Source organism: Papilio xuthus, unplaced genomic scaffold (assembly GCF_000836235.2).
Source record: "Papilio xuthus unplaced genomic scaffold, Pxut_1.1 DF826923.1, whole genome shotgun sequence".
Classification (NCBI taxonomy): Eukaryota; Metazoa; Arthropoda; class Insecta; order Lepidoptera; family Papilionidae; genus Papilio; species Papilio xuthus.
The window spans coordinates 4,731,517-4,753,505 of record NW_013531726.1 but is presented as its reverse complement, the minus strand read 5'-3'; the positions used below and the strand labels follow the sequence as shown (position 1 = coordinate 4,753,505).

General features: G+C 33.0%; 2 protein-coding genes across 4 annotated transcripts in view; one reads left to right on the top strand and one right to left on the bottom strand.

The window, feature by feature from the left end:
- Nucleotides 1-2,837: 2,837 nt before the first annotated feature.
- The window catches only part of Sol1 (CUB domain-containing protein Sol1), a 236,536-nt gene continuing 217,384 nt past the window's right edge, over nt 2,838-21,989 (bottom strand). The window contains exons 11-15 of the mRNA XM_013318496.1: nt 5,194-5,380; nt 4,852-5,042; nt 4,181-4,388; nt 3,635-3,879; nt 2,838-3,080 (exon numbers count right to left, since the gene is read on the bottom strand). Of these exons, the coding sequence (XP_013173950.1) occupies nt 3,016-3,080; nt 3,635-3,879; nt 4,181-4,388; nt 4,852-5,042; nt 5,194-5,380 (896 nt within the window). The 3' untranslated portion in view covers nt 2,838-3,015. The remainder of the gene's footprint in view (nt 3,081-3,634; nt 3,880-4,180; nt 4,389-4,851; nt 5,043-5,193; nt 5,381-21,989) is intronic.
- Nucleotides 5,906-9,675, top strand: DNAlig3 (DNA ligase 3). Of its 3 annotated transcripts, none has more exons than XM_013318494.1 (5): nt 6,513-6,603; nt 6,680-7,628; nt 7,785-7,938; nt 8,164-8,427; nt 8,922-9,675. In XM_013318494.1, exons 1-5 carry the CDS (start codon nt 6,599-6,601, stop codon nt 9,656-9,658), a joined length of 2,109 nt encoding a protein of 702 aa, XP_013173948.1. In that variant the 5' UTR covers nt 6,513-6,598; the 3' UTR covers nt 9,659-9,675. The 3 variants fall into 3 exon arrangements, with proteins under 3 accessions (XP_013173947.1, XP_013173948.1, XP_013173949.1); XM_013318495.1 differs by having other exon boundaries at nt 6,517-6,603; nt 6,669-7,628; XM_013318493.1 differs by having other exon boundaries at nt 5,906-7,628.

Genomic DNA, 21,989 nt, shown 5'->3' with positions numbered 1-21,989 from the left:
ATTAAAATTTCATAAAAAATATTAATTTTTACTTTTAAAGATTAAAAAAGTTTAAAAAAAGATATAATCCATACATTACTTTACAATACAAACAAGAACAGACGTTAGGATAAAAGAACAAATATTTTGGAACGTCATTTTTTCTACTTTACTCATCCTAATTATTCAACCTACAGGATGCTAATACGAGTCTCACTGACAAGCACAGGGACATGACAGGGTTTATTAGTTAACTTATGTCAAGGAGATTGTCAACATTTTTGACATTACCAAGTCAAGAATTACCTTTTTAAAGCAATTATATGCCGATATATGGTAATTACGGCAACAAAAAACGTTGCGTTGTGTGTACAATGTTGTTTAAAACTTGTGTGATTCAATAATCTATCCATTAAGACTTTTTACTTATCCACGAAATAAAAAAAAACATAGAATGAAAAACTTATACCATATACAAATATCTAAGTAACCTTGGTTAGAAGAAATAATTAATGCTTTCATACTTTAATACTACAAAATAATATTTACGAATACCTACTTCCGTTTAAAAATGCAAACATATGTAAATATTTCCGATCTAATCGTTCAATAAATAGAATAGTAGGTAACTATCGAATATGCATAATGATTTAAAAAAAAAACAAATGACAGCGGTAAAAATAAATAAATCTGCATCATCGGTAAAATGTATATTTTATAATAATACGAATATTTATATTCAATGACTTCGAAGCGTGTCCGACTACGTAAGGTAAAAAATATTTAAGAATGAACTATTTAGTCGTGCGTTTTCACTACGCAAGCAATTCGTTTTTTTTTTCAATAGATTGATAGATATCAGTTTAAGGTTCGTACATGTCTACAGATATTGCGGCGAGGAAAAATCACGGAAAAGCAATTAGCTTAAAAGTAAAGATAAGGTATTGCCCGAACGTTTGATGCGACCATTTCCTTATTGGTACGAATCAACAAATTTAAAGCTTCTGTGCATTACATTTTCAAAGTTTCATGTTAGGCCAGTATTAATTAACATAAATGAGGTTTGAAATAATAATTATTCAGAAATTCGATAGCAGGGAAACGTATTAGAACCTTTCAATTGCCCCAGTATTAGTTTATCTTACAATGTTATTTGATTTAAACAATATGTGATCGAGTCCAAAAAAGGAAAATGGAATAACAAAATAAATATGTGGAAGCTATAATTATAATAAAACAGATAGGCAAAACTACTTACATATGTAAATAGATCCTTTAAACACTCCACCTGTTCCCCGTGTGGGTACACAGAAGCTTTACCGCGTCCGTGGAATGCGACACCTGAGATCACTAAACACAGTGACAACACACCTTTATCACCAGTTATATGCGAACAACGGTTCCACAAAAGCAACACAAAATTACAATAAACTCAATTCAAATGTCACCATAAAACTTTTAAACGTAAAAAGTTCGCGCGTTTATCGTAAAAAAAGACGCAACAACAACCCAATCGAACGGCGAACGTAACCGAACTGACGTATGCGGGACAGAGAGGTGAGGTGGGGGTACAGGAGGCGAGAACAGCACAGACTACAAACGCACTAGTAGCGCCGCCACACCTGTCCGCATACGGCCAACAACTGCAAACAGCCAATGAGGCGAATGAACATTTTGTTTCTCAGGTAACGCAATACAGAGCTTGGCCGAACCGGACAAGACTCAAATGTCGCAGACAATTTACTGTATTCCTTAATTAACTGATTTTTGTAAAAATGCTACTGTATCATCCTTATTGTTATATCTACCATGATTATTACTACCTATATTTCGACACGGAGAGCGTCGGTGGCTCAACGGTTACTTGGTTTATAATCTGCTGGTCCTGGGTTCGAATCCCGCCATATCTGTTCATGAATATCATGTTTATCCTACATTCTTACTTTGAAAGACAATATAACGATGCAGCCTGCATATATCTGCAAAAAATTAAAGATATGTGTGAAGTGAACCAACCCGCACTAGGCCAGTGCGGTTGACTGGGCCGAGTCATCTCTAACTTTAGTTAGCCCCCAAGTCCGTAAAGTGAGCTGATGATGATATTTCTACAAATTAAACAAACACTCAATCTCTGACTGTATCTAATAAGTTCTGAATCGTTTTTTTATTCTAAATCAATCCTTTCTATAATTTAGTTGGATTGCGTTTAGTAAGAAAGACTATCGCGCTCCAAAACCTTAAGTAAATTCTACACTTTTCGCCGGCTTTGCCTTATATTCATGAAAAATGCGGCAATTTTATGGAAATTGTGTTAAATAATAAAAGTATCAGTATTATTAATTTTTTTTTTATCTAAAATGTGATTTTACTTGGTATACTCCTCACATTAATAAGTTCGCATATTTTATAACGCAGTACATGACTTGGTTTGATTTATATGTTACTTGTCCGCTGCTTATTGTTACAATGATAATATACTCCATATAAAATGTCTCCATGTTATAGTACCTGTGTTTTAATTCGTAATATTAAACTTACGCCTACCACTCACAAGGTTAAGGAGAGATTATAGTTTTTCATTTTATGCGGTCCTGGTACACCGGTCTCGGTTCTTGGTCCTTCCTGCTATTATAAAATCTTATATATAAAATTCTCGTGTCACAATTTTCGTTCCCATACTCCTCCGAAACGGCTTGACCGATTCTCATGGAATTTTGTGAGCATATTGAGTAGGTCTGAGAATCGGCCAACATCTATTTTTAATCCCGCGCGGACGGAGTCGCGGGTGACGGCTAGTAAGATAAATAAAACAAAAACAAATTTTAATATAATTTATTTATAATACAACGTGCCCGCGTGAGTAAAGTTTTATTGTGTAATATTGCTTTATTTGGTAATAGAGGAAAACTTAAATATATTTTTATTTAGAAAATATTGCGTTCCTACGTTTAAATTACAAGAGTACGGCACATACTATGTTACAAAATGTACAGGATTAATAGTCTAATAGTAGTAATTATTCTAATATCACTTTATTTAATGATATAAACAGTGGAGATGCGACGCGATAGCGCTGATGATGAGCAGAAATTCTGGAACATCTGGAAATATAAAAAAAAACATTACAATTTATTATAAAACACATTAGATTATTCAAACATTCCTGAAACATTATAATAAACTTATATAAAAACGGCTAAATATTCAAGTCCGGTCGGCGTCCGCCGTCCGGTGGCGCTACCGCACACGCGAAATAATACCAGTCCCACTCACCCTGATGAAGGACCCCGATGGGCTCGAAACTAGTCGGTGAGGTGAGTTTTAGCCGTTTTTATATAAGTTTAAACACATTAGAGTTCATCGTTTGTTATTAGTTGATTAGAATCTTCAAAAAGTAGTCTAATTTTAATATATACATGATTTGTAGGCCTTTTACTAGTTGCATAGCATAATTTTGACAATATTCCAACTTACGAGTATATCGGAAACCTACCTCTTCTTCATTCACAAGAAAGGTGAGTAATTAAAACTCAAACAAAACTCTAACAACAGGTATTTACTACGCTAGCATATATCATCTTTCGACCACATCATCAGTATCATTTGGCATTATTTGGACGGTTTATTAATTAGCAATGTTTCATAAAAAACTTACTTGCAAGAACCGATGCTTTATCTTGTAATGGAGCTCGATACTCATCGGTGACTTCTAGGAATTGATACATCGCTTTAAAGCCTGTTCCATCGAGCCTGTCGTTGGAGCGAAAGGTGACCTTGAAGAAGTTCCTGTCGGACTCCACGTGGAATTCTTTCATCTGGCCGCAGTAGCGCCCAAATCTGCTGTCTTCTGTCATGTAGTTAGAGAACTCGACGTAGTCACTACCAGATACGGCTTCGCATCTGGAACGTGAAGGTGTTTTTTTAATTTATTGAATTGGAAATTTATTGGAATTTATTGGAATTTTAATCCAGAAGAGAGTATAGACATTGAAGAAAAGAATGAATAAATCAATAGAGATTTAGCATTTGTTAGTTTAACTATAGTGCCAACAACCCCAGTTAAATAACATGTTACGTTGGTTTGTAATCAAGAACTTGTTTGAAGTATCAGAAACATGTAACTTACTTATAAATAATTTTAACACTTATTATTAAAAAATGTGGATGTATAAAAGTGGTAAAACTGCATAAAAGGACTTACGGTAGAACACCTTCGACACCAAAATTCGTGAAATAGAGATGCACCTTCTCAGTTTGACCTCCGTGAAAGAAATACGTGCATTCAGTATCACGTGGGTACGGTCCAGGCCAGTTCGGAGACGCGAAAGTACCGTTATGGCTTTCTGTGCTATTGTACACAAAAGCGCAAGGAAATTCCTTCAACTGTCTGCCAGTCGTGATCCCGAAATCTGAAAGTATATTAGTAAAAAAATGTTTAAACTGCCTCCAATCGTATCGTATAGAAAATATTGATTAAAATTAAATCCTTTTATCTAACTATATCTTAATTAGAAGTAAGAACAAAGCAACTATAAAAGATATTAGAAATTAGGTAGTATATCTATTTAAATGTATACATGACATACACATCATCCACGTAAGCGTTACATATTAAATGTGGCCACTGTGGCCGCTTCGGTGTTTAAATATTCAATGTTCATTTCCGAACTAATTAGATTGTTGCTGACAAAGCACTCGGATGTTACTTAATTAAATACACATATAGGGAATAGTCTATTCCGATAGAGATTGGATAACTTGGACACCCTGATACATGAGAATGTATGTTTTCCCTTCGGAAACTTATCAAAGAATTTTAATATTTTCTCTTTGAGCGTTATCTTAACGTTTAATATGCATTCAAATACTTACTTTCTACAAACGAATACGATATTTTAAAACCCCTCGAGTGTCTTGACGATTGGGTACCGCGAAATTCCAGCATCAATTTAGGTCCGTTAGACATAACAGGCTTGGGCAGATCCGTTCCACAGAATGCTTCCACCTTTTCTAATCGTCCATCAACGTTGACGAATGCTTGGAGTGAATCCACATTTGCACAGCTGAAAAAACAAATAACAAAAGATTTTAGCTAGCCAGTTGTCTAGATCCACGGGAGCTTCACAATATATCGAACGGTGCTCAATTCCTTTCTACACTTTTATCTAATTAAGTATAATCTTATAAGAAAGACTGTGGCGATATGAAACTTACTCCAATGATCCATCCGCTGGTTTGTGCAAGTAGAAGTCATGAAATATCAACCTAACCCTTTCCTTTCCTCTTCCGAAGAATTCATAGTGACAATGTGTGTTCGGTGGATATGCCAGTGGGTAGTGCGGCGATGTGAGTGTTCCATGTTTGGTACCGTCGCTGCTAAACTCCTGATGACACGAAGATGCTGAAAGTAAAAAAAATAAAAAATATTACCTTACTACTTGAGTTTATTATAATAATCTTAAATTCAATGTTATAACATTAATAATGTATTCGATTATTTCAATGTTCCATGTTCCACTAAATTTTCCTGCTCGGTAAAAAGAATAACTTTGTAGACATACCTACATAATTCTATTAACTTGAATACGTAATCCGTGAAGGTAAGAGTGCGCATGCTTGAAAATTACGCCAATGCCTTGCAGTAAAATAATTGTTAGTGTCATTCGTGTAGGTATAAAGCGAACTGCGTAGTAAATCTAAAGATGTTAAAATACAACGTTAAATTAAGGTCAAATAGTGTATTAATTGACTCTCATAAGTATGTGTGTTAGTGTGTTTCTCATGGAAGCGTATTAAGGTTTCGAAGAGATCATTTTAATTTTATTGAATAGACTCGAATCCTAATCGGTAAAGTTTTTAGACTGATTTATAGTGACATGTCACGCCACGAAACTACCATAGATTTTATACTCTGTGTTTGCTGTTGCTGTCATTTTCGTGTTTTGAAATGTCAAGTTTTGAGTTCAAAACAATAGTATTTATAGAAAAATATTTTGTTACTTGTGAAATTCAAATGAATACATTTTGAAAATTTGTGTGTTTTAGATATGGGTGATACGTATACACCGTTTTACGTTGACCGAGCTAAAGGTGGTCGGGCTTCGTGCAAATCCTGCAAGAGTAACTGCCCAAATGGTGAATTGCGCATTGCAAAATTAGTTCCTAGTCCTTATAATGAAAATCAACCGATGAAATCATGGCATCATGTGGATTGTTTTATGAATATACTTTTAAAGCAACGCCCTACAACAAAACGAATTGATTCAATAGATGATATTGGAAATTGGCAGAACTTGTCTGCAGAAGATCAAAGTTTCTTATTGAAAAAAATAAACGAAACCGAAAAACTTTTCGCTGAAAAACATGACGGTAAATATATTGCGAAAGTGATAAAAAATGAGTCAAAACCCCTAATCAAATTGAATAGTGATACATTTGAACAAGGTGATTTCAACAAAAGTGGTTGTGTACAAAATATTCAAGACAATATGTTTTCGGAATTCGTACATTTATGCAAAAGAATATCTAAAGTCGATGCGTATACTGAGAAAACAGCAGTTGTAAACAGATTTTTCACAAGAGGTTGTGACGGAGACCATTTTAAAGGGGATTTACCTCTATGGTGTAAGTTACTACTGCCTCAAGTATGTAAAAGAGTATATAACCTTAAAAGTAAACAGTTAGTTAAGTTATTTTCCAGGATATTTCGTATGGATCATGATGATATGTTGACTCATTTGGAACAGGGAGATGTTGCAAATACAATTCAGTACTTCTTTTCTAAATCTAAAATTGTGCAACCGGCCAGTGACAGCACACTTACTATCCAGCAGGTTGAAGAATTCCTTGAGGATCTTTCAAAATTGACAAGAGAAGATGAACAAATATATCAATTTAAAAAAATTGTAAAAAAATGTCATCTAGATGACATGACAATGTTAATCCGTTTAATAAAAGGTGATTTAAGAATAAATGCAGGACCAAAACATATTCTGGAAGGGATACATCCTGATGCATACCAAGTATTTCAAACATCAAGAGATTTAGATATGGTTTTAGACCGTGTTCTATCTCAAAATGATAAAATAAAACATAAAGATGCGATCCACAAGTCAATGCAAGCAAAACTAGTTCTCATGACTCCAGTATTACCTATGTTAGCTGAAGCATGTAAGTCTGTAGAGATGGCTATGAAGAAATGTCCAAATGGAATGTTCTCGGAAATAAAATATGATGGAGAGAGAGTGCAAGTTCATAAGAGAGGTTCTGAATTCAAATATTTTTCTCGAGCTTTAAAACCCGTTATGGCTCATAAAGTCAATCATTTCAAGGAATATCTACCTAAAGCGTTTCCTGAGGGAGTTGACTTAGTACTAGATGCAGAGGTTTTGTTGGTTGATGTGAACACTGGCAAACCTTTACCATTTGGTACATTGGGTATACATAAACAGTCCGCATTTAAAGATGCTGAAGTTTGTCTTTATGTGTTTGATTGTCTTTATTACAATGGGGATATTTTAATGGATTTGCCTATTGTAAAAAGAAGACAAATTCTTCTTGATAACATGGTTGAAGTGAAAAATCATGTTATGTTTTCCGAACAAGAATTAATAAAAAAACCAGCAGACTTAGCAAAAATGATTGCAAAGGTACATTTCAAATCAAATAACAATTAATATGCTATTTTTAAGAAATTAGTTAATGTAAAGCCAAGTTATAAAAAATGTAAATTTACGTCTTAATTCTGAACTTTGTCTCTTAGATTAAGAGTTTAAAAATTAACAAATGTGTGTTATTAATTTCAGGTTCTACAACTAGGCTTAGAAGGTCTTGTTTTAAAAGACCTGGAGTCAATATATGAACCTGGTAAAAGACATTGGCTAAAAGTAAAGAAAGATTATTTGTTTGATGGAGCAATGGCTGATACCGCAGATTTGGTTGTACTTGGGGCTTGGTTTGGTGAGTTTTACTTATAGTTAATTATTTATTTTATATGTTATGCATGTTTTTTTAATCTAATTGGCCCATCAAAATACAATTTGCATTTTATTTTTAATTTTTGTTACAACCCATAAAATATAAATAAATATAAAAGAATATTTGCTATTTGTTTATGACAGGAGTAATATCTGTTTAACGTTTAAAACAGAAATATTGTTAACAACTATTTTGTTTAATTTCTAGGTACTGGTAAAAAAGGTGGAATGATGTCAGTTTTCCTTATGGGTTGTTTAGATACTCGACGGAATCGTTGGGTTACTGTAACTAAAGTTCATACAGGGCATGATGATCCCACATTGGAGAGATTACAAAAAGAACTTGCCCCGTTAATGGTAAAAATATCACAGGAATACACGAAACTTCCCACTTGGTTAGATTGTAACAAAGGAATGGTGCCAGATTTTATCGCCAAAGATCCAAAGAATCAACCTGTTTGGGAAATAACTGGTTTGTAATTTATTTAATACTGGCTAGCCTGCGGAATAACAAAAGTAAATTAGTGGCCTATGTTTTCTTTGAGACCATGTTCTATATCTAAGACAAATTTCAGTGAGATCCATACAACAAACATCCATCCAAGTATCCAAATATTCGTATTTATAATTAATAAGATAGTATGATTTTTTATGTATATACTAGTTGTCGTCCGTGACTCCATCCGCGCCTAATAACAAAAAACTTAGTGGCTTATGTGTGCTGCCAGACTATGTTCTATATCTATGCCAAATTTAACCGAGATCCATTCAACCATTCTGGAGATACCTTCAAACATCCATCCATCCATCTAAAAATTAGTACTTATAATATGAGTAAGATTTGATACACAAAAATAAATAAAATTTCTTGAACTAATACTTTTTTTATTGTAAATCCATACTTTATGTTTTGGTCATTAACTTTTTTAATTTACAATTTTCATGTTTTGTTTGTTTATTTTACAGGGACAGAATTAACTAAAGCAAACTTACATACAGCTGACGGCATTTCAGTGAGATTTCCAAGAGTGACAAGAATAAGAGATGACAAAGATTGGAAAACGGCAACTAATTTAAATGAATTGAAAGAACTTTACAAAACGTCCAAAGAAAAAACAGATGTATCATTATTAAATAAACTTGCTGAAACTGCAAATGATGAACCTCCGGAAAAGAAATTTAAAGTCAGTCCATCTAAAGTATCACCGGTTAGAGTAAAAGATAAGAAACCCTTAAATGGTGTGACAAAGATTGACAAATTTCTTACCAATAAAGGTTCACCGAAGAAAAGAAAATCTAATAATTTAAATTCATCAATAGAAAACAGTGACTCTTCCACTTTAGATGACACGAAATCAAGTGAAATAAAATTCCAATTACTACCAAATAATCCATTACCGGATGCATTTTTAGATAAAAAAATAGGTTTTTATCCAGACTTTATAAGTATTCCGGAAGATGAAAGAAAATATTTTGAAAGACATTGGATTGCGTATGGAGGAATTGTTGTTAAGTCAATTAAATCACCAAATGTCGATTATCTTGTACATAATGAAGATTGCATTGAATTTAGAAAAATGCAAAAATTAAAAAATAAATGCCCGTCCGATGTTAGACATGTTACTAAAAATTGGTTAAAGAAATGTATAAATAATATTAAATTATGTGATACTAAATATTATGCTGTTACCGTTCTGCCTTAATAAAAAAAAATTGCGCTATAATTAAATTAAATATAATCATAGTGATTGCTTTTATGTATTTTTATTTGACTGTCATGGTTGTAAATTTTTTTTATAGTATAAAATTACTTTTTAATAATTGTAAAAGTGTTTCAGAGACCTGTTAATAGTTTATTTTTATAAGAACTTTACTAACTTTATTAATAAGTGTTTGCTTTAATATGCTTTTGGTTTACAACTTTATATTAAATCGTGTCCATAGTCTTATATCATAAATATTTTATGAAAAAATAGTATTGAAATCATTTTCATCGTGTTTATGTTTGAAATAATACTAAACTTGTTTAAAAGTTTGATTAAGTTTAATATTTTTTTTTATAAGAGAAGGGAGCAAACGAGCGGCGGGAACACCGAGGTGATCAACGACATCCATGGACATCTGCAACATCAGAGGAACTGCAGATGCGTTGCCTGCCTTTCAGGAAATGGTATGCTCGCTTCTTGAAGGTCCCTAAGTCGTATTGGTTTGGAAATACCGTTCCACAACGCGGCTGTGAGAGGCAAGAAATTGCGCGAGAATCGCACCGTTGTGGAATGCCAGCCATCCAGGTGGTGTGGATGGTACCTGGCGGTCTGTCGTGTCGTCCGATGACGGAACTCGGCGGCAGGAATCGTTTCTAACAGTTCAGTTCTAACAGCTTTTTTGTTTAAAACATTTAAATAAAATCTCATTACGTAAGAATGTGTTTTATTTGATACTGTATACTTTAGGTCCTTTGAGGATTTTATGGAAGCAATATTAGGAGAAGTTTTTAATGAAATAATTCAATACGCATCAGCAATCAACTTATAACATCTATATTACAATGTAATATGATTTCTGTAGGTTAAGCCAAATGCCTGGTTTACATTATGTCAGTACAGTTGGACAGTAGCACTGGCCTGGCAGTTTTCACGGCTTTCATAGATATAGTCGAATATTTTTGAGTATTTGCTTTGTATGGCTAACTATATGTCATAAAGTAAAAATGACTGAATATGGATGTGGGAGGCGCTATTCGAAATAATTACCTGAAAATTTGTATGGAGACCACATTAAAATCGGCGATGACTCAACTATAAAATTAAATGTCGTTCATCTCTAGAGTATCATTTTCAGATTTCTACTATGAACTATACTGTTATTTGCATTTCCTTTTCGAATTAAACCTAGAGAAGGTACGTGTTAGAAAATTCATTTACGATTCATTCGAGTACTCGTAGTAAACTTGAATATCATTCTCGACTCAGTGTTACGTTGAATAAAGAAAGGAGGAAGTTTTGCACTACGCAGTGGCTTGGGGCCCTTAAATACAGCAAATATGGCTTATAACCGTCGTGAACGCCCTCCGGCCACGTATCGTGTTTGCCGTTTTAAATTTTCAACGGCTTCGTACTCGTCAAGGCTACGTATGTACTTGTGTGTGCAAAAACAAATTAATTATTAACTCATGTGCGCTCACGAGGCGACTAAGCCCTTGTTTGTGCGAGTTTCGGATTCTGAGTAAATATGAGTTGGGAGCAAAATTAAATCGTACACTTATTAATTATATATAATGTCCTCACTTTGAATGTTTACGGATTAGAATTCAGTTATTATTAGTGCTTTTGTTAAACACTAGGCCAATTGTATCGTTTATATTGATTGTCAAAGAATAACAGAATAACAGTCGCAAGAGAATTGAATATTAGGTCAAGCGCAAATGGATTATGAATACTGAATTCCAGAAATAGGCTATTGTTAACGGCCAATTTTTAATGCTAGTTTGATAATGAATGTTTTTAAAAACCATAATTTTCAATACAGAATATGACAATGCTGAATAGCAAACTACGATGATCGAACCAAGCTAATTGTAAAATAGAGAAAAGCATGTTTTAAACAAGTCCAAATGTAATTTGTGTCATTTTCCCATATTTTTCAACATAGTTCGGAACAAAAGTGTACTTAGATTAAAAGCCTTGTTGATATTTAGAAGCAATTTAAACGAGCTGTCGACGTTTCGCCGTTGTTTTTTGCGCCCGGTCATCGTTTATGCATGACGTCGCTCTCGGAGGCCCAGTTAATTATGACGCGGTCCGCTGTTTTCTGCTTCTGTATACGACCTCTCATATTACTTTCACACACTAGTTGACATTACAGAACGTTTTCTAGTTGTTAGTTCTACAAGGCATTTAAAATTTCCTGTTTTCACAGAAAAATATCTGAGATTTTGATTGCACCTTAAGAATAGAAATAGCAACCACTACCTTTTGATTTTTTTTGCTATATGCTTAATTGTAGAAGGTATACACAATAACACTGGAATATTTTTTCTCGAAAAAAAATTACGTATTATATTAAACGAGTAAAATTTAAGAACCATCCCTCAGGGGAAGATTACGTTCCTACTATGAATAGAATAAGTATTGTAGGCTCTTGTCATTTATTATAAATTGACTATAATAATTAAGTAGCAGTTAAGATGAATAACGTTCAGTCCAAGAACTTGGAAGCTGAAAAGTAATTGAAACGTCGGAATTTAATTGAATTATTAATTAAACGGAAGATGATCACCGAAGCTTCATTCGTATTCATCTATATTTCAATGAAGATAATTCTTAAAAGTAACCTAGATTTTACTGTTCTTAAAAGTATATATTTATAAGTTACAGAATAAAGTTAATAAAAATAATTTAACCTATAAATCCGACTGCACTCCTAGCCCTAAGACACTGCGGGAAGAACAACAACGGAGAGTTAAAATAATCAACTAATTTAGACTAGAGGTGACACTAGTATGGATATACTTTCGTACCCCCAAATCTATTAACGTCCTGTCAGTTGGACTAGAAGTAGCACTCTATAAATGTATTGAATAATATAAAGGCCAAAGCGAGAAAGATATATCGTATATGTAACATCAGAAACCTGAATGCATTTTTGATAACATCTGCACGAGTATATACTCAGATTGCTGCTTGAAACGATAAAGTTGAATAACGCTACAAAATGTTTATCCTGGTATTTTATGTTAGCAATGTTTGCCAAAGTAAGTCTTGCAACAACAAAGTAGCCAGGCGCCGAAATGTTTTCCTACATGAGGTCATTGAAAGCATAATCGTAATGGTTGTCGAAAAAATAATCCATTAAATTATCAATGTTAAGTCAAGGAATGTTAAATATGTAGCTAAAAGCATCATCTCCTTTATTTTTCCTTTTGGTTTATAAGTTATTCTCCTCCTTATCGATACGGCTGAAGCAGGCAATGTTACCGAAATCAAAAAAAAAATATATTTTTATGGAGGATTAAAGTACAAAGATATTTTGATATTGCAATATAAAAAATATATTTTCCAGCAATTTTAAGGCCATTTTCGCATATGACAAAAAACCCGCACGATATGGAAATGAGTTCGCAAAAACTAATATCGCGGAACACTCAGCCTATGTAATGTACTAGGCTATGGGGTAATTTGTGAACCGTTGCCTCGGCGCGAGAAATGAGAAATCGGAAGCTCGTATACATATTTGATACAACCGAGAACTCGCCTCGGGCAACGAATGTGACGGCTGAGGCAGTTGCTTTGAAATTTTAGCTCCACTCCGCTTATTGAGTTCCCGCGGTAACACATCATTTATAGAGAAATATCATTTTGCATCGAATAGTAAGAAGTTTCAAAAATCTTATCTATATTCAAGCCAATATTACATTCAAAGCGGCATCTAATTTCAATCTCCGATCACTTACGATCACGTTTGGAATGTACAAGAATATAGATTGAATATTTTACATTATATTTTAACGTTTTGCATAAGTTAAATTAATCACAAACTTCATATTGAAAAACTAGTAATTTTCGCCTTTGCAAATGAAAAACAATTGTCATATAACAATCATAAATATACAACCTAACAGCTAAGAAGTGTCGGAGGCTCAGTGGGTTAAGCATTTGACTTGCAATCTGCAGGTCCTGGGTTGTAATCCTGCCATGAACCAATGTGTTTTCGATTTGCATATGTATATTTATTCCGACGTTTTTACGGTGAAGGAAAACATCGTGATATAATCTGCACATATCTGAAAAGAAATTCAAAGATTTGTGTAAAGTCTACCAACCCGCACTGGGCCAGCGTGGTTGACTAAGGCCTAATCACCCTTGGTTTAGGGTAGACACCGAGCTGCTCGGTGTGGTATATTGGGCTGGTGATGACAAAGCTAATTCAGAGTACAAATGTGAGACGAAGAAAGTCCTCCGCAGGCCTTTTGTTGCGGTCAATTCCCTCAGCCTTGTCAACTACTTCTAAGATTTTATCACACTATCCATAGTTTATAAATCTATGTCTGCAATATATTAAAACAGATTTTAATAATTTTAGAACAAAACTTTAGATTAAATTTATTTTGAAACTAGTACCACGCTGCAGTACGGATTAATTTGTCGTGTCGCTATAAATCTTGTTTCTTTTGATATGTGCGAGTTGCAATTGAATCCGCGCCAGTTGTGGTCACCGATGCTCCTAGACACTTTAATTAACGCTATCCTACTAATGTTACGATATTTTCTTAGCTAATGGAGAATATTGTCGATATAATGATTGTAACCTAATTAGGTTCATACACAGAGGAATCCGAGTTACATTTTCTGTTTAGTAAAAATAAACGGTTACGAGAAAAAAGAAACGAAAAAAGTGTTTTTGTAATTTTTTACGAACAGTTGAAATATTTGAATATTTATATATTAGTAGTTGTAATATACGATGTTATTGAGTGTACTAAAAATGGAAATAACTTTACTAATCTTAATTTTTTCCTCTAAAAAAGTGTTCACTACAGTTAATTAACATTTATTATTTACTATAATCTAGCAATCTATATATTTTACAAGAAGAGTCTTAAATAATATTAAATAAAATATTAAAAATGAATAATTAACTAAAATATATTATTAAAAGGAGTCCCTTTAGGCAAGGTTCCGAAGATACTGGCAGCGTACCCCTTTGAATTGCTATACTAATTCTTTGTCCGAGGTAGCTGCCAGCTCTTCAGTACCCTGTGATGTCGATTAACTTTTTTGATATTTCCTTAAATATGTAGATTAAAATCATAGCTTATCGAGAAAGCTCTATATTCATATGAAGATGTTTTTGAGTGAAAATTTTATTTGTAAACCGTACTCTTATGAACTATAATTTAATCATTATCAATTAACTGCATTGTATTGTAATTTTGCAAACAGTGAATCGACTTAATTTATGCAAAAAATTGTGCACAATTTTATTTTTATAAAGCCTATATAGAACTAAATAACATTATTAATTCCTGATCAAACTATAACGTTAACGTCGTTAGCATATAGTTAGCGTACAACATACATATAGCAGCTCCAGCACTATGTATTAGTTAAGCTCCGTTAAGGCTTCACCGTTATCCGTTATAGGTGCTAGAACCGGCTATTTGCAGAGGTGTGCTGTAATCACTAAAGACTGGAGGAAGATAATTGTAGTTATAAAAATGTATCGCCATTTTCAAAGATATCTTGAAAGTTCCTTTCAAGATAAAAACAAAAAGTAAACGGAAACTAAAGAGTTCCTTATATTTTGTGAATCTATGTATATAAAAGAAAGACTTGTTAGTTACACTATTTATAACTCAAGAACGGCTTTACCGATATCGCTGAAAATTGGTGAGGAGGTAGCTTAGAGCCAGGAGCCGGACATAGGAAACTATTTATTCATTTTTTTGAATTTATGCCTTGAAGAGCTGCTTTTTGTTTAACTGACTAATATTATAAATGCGAATGTTTAGATGGATGTGATGTGGATGGATGGATGGGTGTTAGAAGATATCTCTAGAACGGCTGAACGGGTCTCGATTAAATTTGGCATACGTATAGACATAGTCTGAAAGAATATATAGGCTACACTAATTATTATTTTTTATATATCCACGAGGACGGAGTCGCGGGCGACAGCTAGTTAGTAATATTAGTAAGATGATATTTTTGCATGATAAACGTTATTATTATATTTTGTTGAATAAATATTGATAATTTTTACATGAGAGTGTTATAATTTTGTTGCAAAATTTATTCTCCATCCATACATTTCAAGTCTTTACAAACCATTCAATTACACACAATACACAATTAAGCTATTTATTAACATCTTAACTTCACGTAATTCTCACATCGCATTTATCTTAACTCATAAACGACGATGTGTGGAAGTGAGATAAAGACTAAGTGTTTTCAAGAGGTCCTTGTACATCACTACTTAAGGGTATTATGTACTGTTTTACCCCTTAGACATTTGCTGAAAAGCTTTCAACTGACTAACTTTCTTCTTTTGCTTGGTACACGAAGTAGTAGTATATAAGACATACGAGTAATAATAAAATATATACCTTTTATTAAATAGATTTATTAGTACGTATAATAAGAGCAGAAATTTGTTAGTAAAGTGCACCACTACTAAGCTATATATTGTAGGATAGTGTAAGGCCCCTTTCGCTCACTCTTATAATATTAAATTCAAATGTGTTGTTTGTTTTAATTATTATTTCTTGGAGATCACTGAATCATGTTAATAATCTTAACTTATTAATATTATAAATGCGAATGTTTGGATGGATGTGTATTGGTAGGTATCTCGAGACCGGCTTTATGAATCTCGCTGAAATTTGTCATAGATGTCGAATATAATCCGGAAGAACACGTATGTTTCTAAGTTTTTTTTAATACCGCGCATAGTCGTGGCCGACAGTTAGTTTGTCGTCTTAATAATTAAGGATTAGCGGCAGTATACTAAAGTATACTTATATTATTCATTTGCTAAAGCAAATTAATAATTACTTTAATAATATATTCGTCTAATAGCTGGACAAATAATTTGCTCACTATATTGGTATTACAACATATTATTAATTAATATATTTTTGACATAGCGTCACAAATCTGCTGGCATATCAGCTATAAACACGAGTGGTACTAAAACTGTACGCTAGATAAAGCGGCGCCGTGACAAATACGATGCGACGGCTTTGTAACCTTCTGACCTTTTAAATTTAACGCTATGCATGTGAGTTTTAGAAATAAACCCGTGTATTTTTCAACAATGGAATATTTTCATCGTCAAGAAAAGTTATATTTTAATAACGGAAGAATTCACATAGCAGTAAAAATTTGTACACAGATTTGACTACAAACCACAAAAGAAGAAAGGGAAATTACATAATTATCTTAGATCGATTGGGATAAAAATACTGAACATTTGAAGAAAACTTTCTAATATTATAAATGCGAAAGTTTAGGTGGATGGATGGATATTTAGTAAAAGCTATCTCAAGAACGACTGAACGGATCTTCATTAAATTTGGCATACATATAGAACATATTCTGGAAGAACACATTGGCAACTAATTTTGTTTTTTTTTTTAATTCCGCGCGGACGGAGTCGCGGGGTACAGTTAGTATTATATGTGAACTTTACATATATTTTGTTACAGATTCTAATTAAAACGCGTTCAGAAAATAAGGCAACGCTTTCGATTCGAGACAGAAACAAGCTGGCGCTTACGCCTATAGCTGAATATTAACATTTTTAAGTATTCTTCATGACCTTAATATTAAAATTAGGGTAAGGTTGGTGTTCAAATTTCATTTTACAACATAAAGTGCGATGTTTCTAGAATTTAACAACTTGTTTAGCGTTGTTCCGTTTAATATTTATTTAAGGAGCCATCTTACTAATATTATAACATTGGATGGTTGGGTGGATGGATGGATGGATTGATGTTTGTGTGAAGGTATCTCAAAAACGGTTCAACGAAAATTTATGAAATTGGCAGAGATGTAGAATATATAACATAATCTGGAAGAACACATAGACTACTAATTAAGTTTCTTTTTTTTCCGTACTCACGGAGTCGCGGGCGACAACTAGTTTGTTATAACACTTAATATACATTTTATACAAACTTTATATTATAGAGTAGAGCAGGTAGTTCGCATATATTTTTCCGATTCCTTCGATTTATTCTTTTTTTACTTTAAATCAAATCAAAGCTATTTGTGATAATCATTGAAGCTATCGTATTTACCCAATAAATTAAGTACTCTTAACTTAATCAGGTTCAATGGCAATCAAAACAGGATTTGTATTGACGTTAAATTATAATTTAAATACTCGTATTCTCTACTCTTATATTTACTGCGCGAAAAGTGATTATCATTTTTCGACTCTTTAAATTGTCGATGAGGAAGACCCTAAGGAATAATAATAAAAGAATTTTCGAGACTGATATTAATAATTTTAGAATTGAGTATTATATACAAATAAAAATTAAACATTGCAATGATACTTTAATTTTATAGAGGTTATTATGAATTGTAATAATTACGTATTCATTATGATTAAGATTTTTTTCTATTTCCACTTAGAAGAAGCCTTTATGTGGAATGTTTCAGATACTCTTACTCTATATTATCTAGATAGGTAAAGGATTTAAACCAGGTAAAACGGGTTCCCGTGTGTTAATGAAGACATTTTTTGTTCAAATTTATCCTTTGGCTCGTGTTCAAGAGGGATTTAGGCTCTCAGAAGGTTTTTTAAAATGCAAAGCCCAGTTTCAGAGCTAAAAGAAAAGTTCAAAATAAAACAAAATTGCACCTCCAACGAAATCTTACCTTTTACAAGAGTTACGTCTAGCTTAGAAGTAAATTACTAGACGAATGAAATGTATCTTTTTAAAGTTACATAGGTCTGTTTTGTTACTTAACCAAATGGTTAATGAAACCAACAAACTTTTTTAATAGAAAGATGATAAAGAGCTTTTGTTTTTTTTTTAAATCAAACTACAGTTATATTATATTAAAATCTAATCCTGTCAGATTAAGATGCTGTTAATATTATATATAAATTATATTAGTATTTTAAACAGCTTAGTTCACTTTGCTTTAATTAGAAAATGCCCGCGGCTGAGTTGGTTTGCTCCTACGTTATTATTGCACTCTTTGTGAGAACAATAACCTCGGATGAATCCGTTCCAACAGCAGAAAATTGCTGAAAAGGGATAAAACCCCTCGAACAGTTCACTCAAAGAGAAGTCTGAGCGAGTTTTCAGTGATCGTTTGATAAACTTTGTGAGATATTAATTTTTTGAAGTGAGCTATGAATGATGTTGTTTGCTCTTTTATATTTGAATTTATGTTGTTTGGAAACTTTAAATAATTCATTTGAGTTGTAACTCATATTATTCCTATTGATTTTTCATTTTCTTTTAGTGCCCTCTCCTAATGAAGGCTGGCGATAAACATAGCAATGAACTCTGGACAGCAGCTCGAAATATAGAATGCGTACTTTTTTGTACCATCGACGCAGATTTTTCAGCCAAGATAATTCTTATTGATCGATTCGGAGTTTATGTGTAGAAGGTAAGGTCTCTGGGGAATATTTAACTTTACTCCACAAACGCAATAGGCGAGTGAACCATATAGACAACCGACCAGTTAAAAGTTATTTTAACTTGAGTTCTTCAGACAAACGTTGTGTAAATAATTTTAAGCACCACTCAGTCTTTTGATGTTAACTATCCAGTTAATTTAGTTGAAAGCTTTCGTCTAACTGTATTATGTTTACCTGGGTGGCTAGAGTCACTTTAACTTAGTTAACTTAGTTGAAATGGTTTAAAGTTGTGATAGTAATTTGGTTTCAAGGCTTTGATTTCCATAAGGTTTTGAGTTGCTATAACTTGATTCGAATGAACTAGATATATAAATTTTAAATCTTACTAATATAAATGAAAATGGATGGATAGATGGATGTTTGTTTGAAGGTACGTCTAGGACGGCTGAACTGATCTTGATGAAATTTGGCATTCATATAGCACATAATCTGGAAGAACACTCAGGCACATACTAATTATGTTTTTCTTTAATTCCGCGCTGACGAAGTCGCAACATTGGTTTAAATTTTAAATCTCAAAAGATAAATATAAATACCAGTGACATAGCATTAAGTTTAAGAAAATACTCTTTTGTTGAATAATTTTGACTCTTTATATTCATAATACTGAATAATATTGTCATATCGTAATTTTATAGTATTTACGAGACGGATGCTTAAGACGAGGTCAATTGTCGTAAGTAGGTCGTAATCGTAGAATTTACTATCATGTATCGGCAAAACTATTATTTTCATGACATTAATACTAGTCATGTAGCGTCTAATGTTAATACTGTAATATATTTATTTTACTTTCTGCACAAAACAGTACATAAAATTAATCTATATAAAATTAAAAATGAACACAGTAATAGATGTTTATAAATACTTAATCTTAATAATATTATAAATGCGAATGTTTAGATGGATGGATGTTTATTAAACGGTATCTTCAGAACGGTTGTATGGACCTGCAGCAATTTGGCACAGATGTAAAATATAATCTGGAAGAACACGCCATTTACCTATTAAGTTTTTTTTAATTCTACGCGGACGGAGCCGCGGGCGACAGCTAGTACTACATAGATAGTAAACATAATAAGTAAATGCAACATCTGAATAAGTACTTTATTTCCAATTTTTTCTTATGGTTGTCGATGCATTTTATTGGTTTTAATTTAGTATAGGATGAAAATAAATGACAGATTGATATTTTATACATCATTAGTTAGAATCCTTTAGCGCGAGTGAAGTGTTTTCATTACAAAGTCCAGTGTCAGAATGATTAGTGAGGGGACATAAACATCGACATTTTAGTATGGCTAGTGTTGCGTCAGTACACCGGCAGTGTCGGATTTTCTTCCTAACAGATATAAGGATATAAAATATCCACATTAATATCAGTATACATTTGGAGTAACAGATAATATCTGACGAATGTGTTTTCCATGTTGTAAACATGTCGTTCGATCGACTTCCTGATAGATTTACATGTAAACAGGAAGATATAAAAAGTTGAAATTTATTGCACACTCCATCGGAAGTTTGGACACGCAAACACTTTCTAAATGGTTACAAAGAAATGGAGTCGATAGCATATGGGTAATTTTGAATTTGCAAGATTTCACTTTACACAAACACAAGTTATTTACGAAGTGTTAACGTGATCACCTTTGTTATCTGTTTGACAGTTTTTTGTATGATATATTTTAGAAGTAATGATTCAATTTATTTTTCGAGCTTTGTGTCCGCGATGAGGCCGTTAAGCTTAGAATATATCTCTACTTAGTCTAACGCTTAACCATGTGAACTGTAGATAGTGAAGGTTATATGGTACGTCTTACTAATATTATAAATGCGAATATTTAGATAGATGGATGGATGTTACAAGGTATCTCCATAACATCTGCATGGATCTCGCTGAAGTTTGACAGATGTAGGACATATTTTGAAAGAACACGTAGGCTAAAACATTTTTTCGAACGGATTCACGGGCGACAGCTAGTTATTTTATGCCTTCATAAAGTTCATCTTCAGGACAAAGGAAAAGTAGGACCGAATTAATTTTCCTATATAAAAGTCAAACTAAATTTATAAAGACAAACTGTGCGACATTAATATTTCCTCATAAATGTGCTGCCATAATCGATTGAAGCCGATTCGAATATGGAACGAGTCAGGCTTTGTGCTCGCACAGTTGGCAACTTCTCAACTAAAGGATTAGGTTCTCAGAAAGAAGACATTTATTGCGTCTCGCCTGATTAATCCTAGCACCAGCTTGCAATCTAAGTTCAGTAAAATCTAGTGCCCCGGGTCTGGAGTTTATTATAATGACATTTTAATGTCTTGAATTAAGTAACGAGTAAACTTTGTCTTGAAATATTCGATACTGAGTTTTGATTTGACGTCAATCATACTACATACTAATATTATAAATGTGAGTTTTTGAATGGATGTTTCTTTGAAGGAATCATCAGAACGACTGAACGGATCTCGATGAAATTTGGCATACATATAGAACATAGTCTGGAAGAACACATAGGCTACTAATCACTTTTTTTAATTCCGCGCGGACGGAGTCGCTGGCGGCAGTTAGTTTTTATATAGAATCTTTATAACATAACGTAGGTTCAAATTTTCCTTTTCTGACATTTGAGGTAGATTAACTTAGCTCTTAAAGAGAAAAGTTTTAAAATGACAACTCGCGTAGTAGTTCTACGAACAATTTACTTTGTTGCGTGTTAATAGTCATATACAATTTACGAACAACTATGGAGTTCTCAGCCGTTGAATTTTGCGTCCTTTACAGCGGTGTGCTTGGGAGTGTGTGAAAATTCCTCGCTCTAATTCCGCAATTTTCGCCAACGCTGACGAAGGCTGTCAGTCTAG

What these genes read in the sequence shown, in the direction of transcription:
- DNAlig3 (XM_013318493.1), top strand. Translation starts at nt 6,027, where the DNA reads ATGGGTGATACGTATACACCGTTTTACGTTGACCGAGCTAAAGGTGGT. An exon ending in TAGCAAAAATGATTGCAAAG is followed by an intron (nt 7,629 to 7,784) that starts GTACATTTCAAA and finishes TATTAATTTCAG; the next exon opens with GTTCTACAACTAGGCTTAGA. An exon ending in ACCTGTTTGGGAAATAACTG is followed by an intron (nt 8,428 to 8,921) that starts GTTTGTAATTTA and finishes TTTATTTTACAG; the next exon opens with GGACAGAATTAACTAAAGCA.